This window comes from Sinocyclocheilus anshuiensis, unplaced genomic scaffold (genome assembly GCF_001515605.1).
Source record: "Sinocyclocheilus anshuiensis isolate Anshui unplaced genomic scaffold, SAMN03320099.WGS_v1.1 scaffold2013, whole genome shotgun sequence".
NCBI lineage: Eukaryota > Metazoa > Chordata > Actinopteri > Cypriniformes > Cyprinidae > Sinocyclocheilus > Sinocyclocheilus anshuiensis.
Window position 1 is genome coordinate 272,504 of NW_015536629.1, and position 7,233 is coordinate 279,736.

The 7,233-nt window shown below is 33.8% G+C and overlaps 1 protein-coding gene across 1 annotated transcript in view; it reads left to right on the plus strand.

Moving 5' to 3' along the window:
• LOC107653556 (epidermal growth factor receptor kinase substrate 8-like protein 1) overlaps positions 1 to 5,759 on the plus strand; it is a 14,115-nt gene extending 8,356 nt beyond the window's left edge. The window contains exons 7-16 of the mRNA XM_016440298.1: positions 603 to 677; positions 902 to 1,050; positions 2,137 to 2,281; positions 2,361 to 2,404; positions 2,515 to 2,623; positions 3,132 to 3,269; positions 3,354 to 3,483; positions 4,538 to 4,703; positions 4,800 to 4,932; positions 5,474 to 5,759. Coding sequence (XP_016295784.1) covers positions 603 to 677; positions 902 to 1,050; positions 2,137 to 2,281; positions 2,361 to 2,404; positions 2,515 to 2,623; positions 3,132 to 3,269; positions 3,354 to 3,483; positions 4,538 to 4,703; positions 4,800 to 4,932; positions 5,474 to 5,560 — 1,176 coding nt within the window. The 3' untranslated portion in view covers positions 5,561 to 5,759. The remainder of the gene's footprint in view (positions 1 to 602; positions 678 to 901; positions 1,051 to 2,136; positions 2,282 to 2,360; positions 2,405 to 2,514; positions 2,624 to 3,131; positions 3,270 to 3,353; positions 3,484 to 4,537; positions 4,704 to 4,799; positions 4,933 to 5,473) is intronic.
• The last annotated feature ends 1,474 nt before the right edge of the window (positions 5,760 to 7,233 follow it).

The following is a 7,233-nucleotide window of genomic DNA, read 5'->3' on the forward strand; positions in this document are numbered from 1 at the left end:
ATGTTTAAGTCTGTGTGTGTTTTTAAGCATATTACCACACACTATTTAAGGATTATATAAACCCAATTTTAAGCTTCCTAAGGTATTTATGAAAAATAAATTTTGCAAAAATTAATTAACTAACACAAGCACAATAAAATAACACATTAATTTAATTAGACAATAAGTCACCTTCTAAAAGCAATCTATTTATTAATTTTCTTCCCTTGAAGCCAAATTACTCTGCCTTCACAACGCACTGCTGCATTAACAGAAAGATAATTATAGTAGCATAAACAAAGTTCCAAGTGCCCGACCAAAGGGAACGCTAATCACTATAATGGTGCATAAAAAATAAAAAATAAACATTTTAGGAAAATCAACATCAATTGAATATGAAGTTAGCTTATGTGATGTTCTCTCAAATATTTCAGTTGTATTGAAAATTCAACATTCATGATGACTGATGACGAGTCTATTGGATTTTACAGTGAGGGAGGTGTTTTTTCTCCAGCTATTTTTTTGCAATTTTGTTTGGTTGCTTGAGTAGTAGAGCAGAAAAGACAGCTTTAAGAGCTTCATAAAACTGCTGTGCTTGACCAGTGTGTGTGTCTGTGTTGTAGGATCGCCTGAAGATGAAAATCTCAGAGCCAACCGCAGAAGAACTCTTGCACCATGTTTTCATCCCTTTGCACTTGGTAAGAGTATTACACACTCACACACAGCAGACATCCAGAGAGACTCACCCAAACACTAACATTCACATGCCTAATTCAAAATCTATTATACATAGAATTGGCAACATAGGTATAACTTCCTCTAACTTTAATTTAGAAGAGAACAGAGGTTAAGTTTTTCCACAAAATAAGGAAATAATTTGTAATTGCCATATGGTGTATATGTTTTGTTGTATGTTCACCAGATGGTAAAGACCACAGGTGGTCCTGAGTTGGCAGCAACAGTCTCCAGCCCCGCTATGACCAGTGGAGCAATCTCTCTACTACAGCAGAACCTTAATGAACAAGAGAAACAACTGTGGAATTCACTCGGATCAAACTGGACCATACCATAGTCAGTAGCAAAACTGTAGAATGGATATCATACTATTAGAATGCACAACCAAATAGATATCTACTTTTGAGTTTGAACCTCGCTTAAACGGATTATTTACTCAGTTTATTTACTCACCCTAATGTTGTTCCAAACCTGTATAACTCTCTTTTGCTTTGCACAAAAAAGAACACAACATAAGTTCTAGTTGTTCTTCTCTATAACAAAGCCCTGTATCTTAAAAAAAAATTCTGATTTGCAAAAAAGGCTTTATATTACTTATTTTGATTATACGGAGTTCAAAAATATCTATAAAAACTTTTCATCACATACAAAAAATATATACACAATTTTTATATATATATATATATATATATATATATCAAACTTTAATGCACTTATTAAAATAACAAAAGCAGTAGAATGTTAAAAGTTGTGGTTTAATAGCAAAAATAAGTACTCAAAATATATAATTTAATTTACAGTCTGCAAAGGAGTGGAAAAATATGTTCAAATTCTCCATTAAAATCAAAGAATTTTTATGTAAACATAAGTTATAACCAAATAAGCTTTTTTCACAAAATATATAATTTTCTGTTTCTGTCACAGGCCATAATTCTAACCTTGAAATCAGGATTAGGCATAAAGTAATGTCTTCATAATCATTCATACGTGTGAAAATCGCCTGAGAATTGAACAAATAGTAACGTGAACCAGAGGAAGATAGGAATCGTGTCTTTGTGGCATTTTTTTCTCTGGTTATTATTGGATAAGACTTATTCACCTTACAAATTGCTATCGAAAGCAAAACGCTGTGAAAAGCACATCATATTTTATGAGAAAGTGTGACATGCTAGAGCATAAAAGGCACTATTTTTGGAATCAACACCCCAAAATTAGTAAGAAACAAGTATTGGATTTCATTCAGCAAATATGATGCAGGGTGGCGTAGTATTATATTTAATGGGGAAAGGAGTGTTTGCGCTTCAAAAAGGAAGGAAAAGCACATTATAAAAAGTGTAAATTCTCTATTAAGGGCTCGATTTTGCAAAATAAAGGCTTTAACTAATGAAGATTGGTTAGTTAACTCCAGTTTGTGTTTGTCAGCCCTCAACTCGGCAAGACTGTGAATCAATACACACCTGTCTTTCTGGATGGTTGGCAGCCAATGACCATAGATGCATACGGACAACCCATCGAGGACCCCATAGAGTCCCAGCACAAACATGAAGCCCTTATGCAGACTCGGCAGGTATGAAACCTCACACTCACTGACATAAACACAGCCACAATACAAACCACCTTCAATTCCTTCCTTTCTCTTTCCACAGGCCATTGATCAGGCACGTCTAACTGTATACCAGGAACATGACGGGTTAGTATTGACCAGTCAGCTGTGTGTGTGTGTGTGTGTGTGTGTGTGTGTGTGTGAGTGCGGTGTCTTTGTGATGCCACTTTGTTTCATTTTGTGTGATTTCGGTTTAGGATTGAAGACTCCTTGCCTCCTCATGATGAAAGGCTGTACCGTTGCAGTTATGACTTTGTGGCACGAAACAGTAGTGAACTCTCAGTATTACATGGAGAAACTCTGGAGGTATCTTGCATAGACATACATACAAGCAAGGCTTCCCTTTTTGCACTTATTTTAATTCACATGTATTACGACTACACACGACTATTCAAAAGTTTGGGGTCAGTAAAATTTTTTTTATTAAATGTTTCTTGAACATTAAATCAGCATATCAGAATGATTTCTGAAGGATCATGTGACACTGAAGACCGGAAAATTCAGCTTTACCATCACAGGAATAAATTACATTTTAAAATGTCATTATAAATGTCAATATTTAAAAACACAGTTTTGTGAACATATGTTTTATTATAAAAAAAATTCTTAATATTATAATATAAAATATTTAAAATATGTATTTTTATATTAAAACATTTATATATATATATATATATATATATATAAAAAAAAGCCACATGAGGATGGGTTCCACCACATGTTTTCCCCATATCTTAAGGAATAGCTTGAAAAACTGACAAACTACATTTACCCTTACTTTGTCTCTCTCTGTCTCTTATGCTCTCTGTCTTAGGTGTTAGTGTCATCAAAGCGATGGTGGAAATGTAGGAATGAATACGGCCAGATTGGTTTTGTTCCACATAATATCCTCGAGCCAATCAATCATGCAGAAGTTGACTCTTCCAACGTAGTAATGCGCAAGCAGTCCATGGTAAAGGCATCATGCGCTCACATATGTAATCAGCAACACACTCACATGCTAAGTCACAAACTAATTCCTATCATATTTTCATAGAAAGCTCCTATTCCTCCCCCAGGAGGAGGGAGGTTCTCCTGTGTTCTACCCAGTTCCACAGGCAAAAATGCATTCCACCCTGATCCACGCCCCCACAGTATGCCACCAATTGGAGAAAACGGAGATAAAGGTAATGTTTATAACTGCATTATTTGTAAATTAGTGACTTCTAACTATTTAACAAATGCCTTTTATTCAAAGTATGATTGCAAGGACAGTACTTCTGGAGTAAAAGTTAAATACCTTGAGGTTATGGAAGATGGTGAAGTCATTATTTATGAATGGCTTAGTGTCATTTCAAAAATTATTTTGCATTTTATTCATAAACATCTGACTGATTTTTCTCCAGTATTAGTATTTGACTCTCAGGAGTACTTGATTTTGATTGGTCATTTGTGACATTCTGCAGTCAAATATGTCCACAAAACTGTATGTTTGACCATTTGTACTTGGTAAAAGACTTTAACACTATGCCAGTTTAATTCTGGGTATTCTTTTTTCTTTTTCGCATAATAAAAACCTAATTAAATTCAAATCAATAATTATTTTATAGTTAATAATAATAAATATTGATTTAAATAATAAATGTTATTTATATGTATGGATTTATTCTTTTGGTAAATAGTTGTTTAATAAGCTGGATGCTTTAGAGTCACATGAGCAGTATCATAAAACAAAACCCTTTCAGAATTATACTAATGTAATTTTAGTATTATTTATATACTATTATATATACAATTTTTATTCATATTTTAAATTAGCTTTTATTTTTATATTTTCAGTTTCATTCAAAGAAATGTTTTGTCATTTTATCAGTTTTTGTTTTTAAATGATTTACATATAGCTTTAATTAATTGTTATTTCGGTTTTAGTTTTGGAATTTTAGTACTTAAACTTAAACATGCTTATTGAAGTTAGTTGCCAAGGCAACAGTTTTAAGTTTTTCAGTTCATCTATATGTTTTAAATTATTACAGCTCATTTCAACTACCAAAAGCATTTTTAATAGTTTTAGTGAAAAATAACAAAACTGAATGAAATGAGACTTCTCTGGGATTTTTTTATAATGACCGACTGACTGTACATTATCCCTTATATATCATATCAGAGGATGTCATAAATGTCCACTTTTAAAAATGTATATTTTATTTGATTTCTTACTGTAATATTTATGTGTGTTAACAGTATTTTTGATGAATGATGAGCTCTTGCAGCGATTGGCTAATGGTAAATCAGCATCAATACGTCCAGTGGTAATTAACAAAGCAAATGAGACAACAGCACCGCTGGACTATCACTCCCCTCAAACTGAGGTTCAGGGGTGGCTCATGGCCAAAGGCTTCAATGATTAGTGAGTAAAATACACACATCACATGGACATAACAATCTGGAGCTAAAACTGATCTAAGACCTTTGCTCATGTGTTTAATCTCTATCTCTGTCTCAGCACTGTACAGAGTCTGGGTGTCCTTACGGGAGCTCAGCTCTTCTCTCTGAATAAGGAGGAGCTGCGTGCTGTTTGTCCAGAAGAGGGAACCAGAGTTTACAGCCAGATCATGGTGCAGAAAGCACTGCTGGAGGTAAATCACTCACTCCCAGAAACATTCTCACAAAATATCATGCCTTCTCATATTTCCCTTTGGCAGTTTCAGTTGTCAGAACTCAATTAATAGAAAAGGGATCTTCTGTCAGTCACCTTCGACTGGGGATAGTTACTGTGAATATTTATGGTGCGGTCTGAGACCAAATTAAAAATGTATTGGGGGAAAAAAATGATCCCTTTCTCTCTTTTTAATTTAAGATTAGAAATAAACAGTTTTAGGATTTTGAAAAATCTAAATATTAAACAAAAACAACTTAAAATGAAGAATATTAACTAGGGGTTTCAAGCAAAAGCATTTTAAAATGCTGCATTAATAGGTCAATAGTTACATAATTAAAATGTAGTGAAATAGAAGCATTTTCACTTACAGTATAGAAGTAATTTGTCAGAACATTTCAAAGTTGATTTGTCTCAGTGAATGTTTAAGGCGACTGGAAATCACTGAACAAACAGGAGGGAAATTAGCAGAAATAAATTATGATTCTCTTCATATCTGTCTTCTCGTCGCTCTGTTTCAGGATGAGCGGAAGGCCACTGAGTTGGAGGCCATAATGAAGAAACAGAAGATGAAAGTTGATCTGAAAGCAGAGGGTGGAGAATTTTAATGGATATCACTTTCACTCACACATTCAGACAAGCATTTATGCTAATGATTTTACAGACAGGTGTGGCATGAATTAAGATCTTTTTAAACATAATGCTCTTTGTTGGTTTTGTCATTGATAATATATATATTTCATCATTACCACTCATCATATAGAAATCAAATCTGTATTCCTTTATGTAATGTATTTTAACTATAAATAAAATTCATTAAAAATACTGACGGTATATATATATATTTTTTTTAATGGTATTCATATTTTATCATATTCATTTTTTATCATATTCATACAGCCAGAGCACACTGGGTACTATATCCCATAATGCAACTGTACACAGCTTGACCTTTCCATTGTTAGGTTAATGAATTGAAAGTGATTCTAACATCTACTTTTAATGTATTGTTTGACTACACTGCAAGTTCAGGGCATTTTCACACACACACAAAAAGGTAACTGGACGTCATTTGCTGAAATAAATATAAAATGTAGTGAGGTCATGTGGCACATGTAGTAGCATACCACACTGTAAAAATTAAAAATAAAACATTAAAAACCTGCCTCTAAATCTGTCTTGTACACCCTTAGGAAGTCAAAGCAAAAAGATACACTTAAAAGACGTTATTTTTACATAAAATAGTATGTGTTTCTACATGTGCAGGGGTTTAAACCTTTCAATATCAACAAAAGTTAGATTACAACTTTTTACAATTTGTAGAAAGGACCACTGAACGAATCAATGAACGAATCTGAATGAATCTTTCTGGTGAACGGGTTCAAAATAATCGAATCACTGGAATGAATCAAAATCCCTGCCACCGAATATGACGCCATCGACAGCCACGCTCTGTGGTTTGTTTGGTTGTTTCGGCGTCTCTTACTAGAAGAGCTGAACTCTGCAGCATGTGTTAATGTCGCGTTGGCCGCGTTTAGATCCGTGTATCACTCAGGTATCCCCGAGACTCCACAAATCTGCAACTATCAGTGAAATGACTGAAAGACAGAAAGATAAGACATATGAACGGCACGGACACCATTAATATAAGACGAGTTCACCTTACCTTTTTTCATTCATTCATTCATTCTTTTTTTTTTTTTTTTTTTAAAAAAAAAAAAAAAAAAAAAAAAAAAAAAAGTGTAGGCCTATTTTTTGCTGTGAATGTCACAATCGTCACTTTAAATTAGTTATTTAGTAATTTTACTTTATTAAACAAAAAAAAAGTAAATGTCGACACTTTCACATTTCCCCTCAAAAACGATGTTTTCTGCACGCGAGAATCGGTGTCATCGCTTTCAGGCCAACATCTTCAATAAAAGTAAATGTCAAAACTGCTTCAAAACCGTGGATTCGCACAAACTCGGCGAACTAGATCTGTTTCAGGTGAGGATATAATTTCTTTACCTTTTTTTTTTTAAAGTGACATTAATTTTATGTTATTTTATTTGATTTAAAACATAAAGAATAGAGTAGATATCATTCTCTGTCGCAGACTAAGCCTGTTCAGGTGGGCTGGCTCCTCCTGGCCCCAGAGGACAGCGACTTCAGCAGTTCTGGCCACAGGAAACGGGTGATGGCACTGGCATTTCCACAGATTCTTTCCGTCAGATACAGGCCGTTGATATGTAACTATGTTTTAACTGTAGCCTTAATCTTTCTTTGCCATCTCTGTTATAGA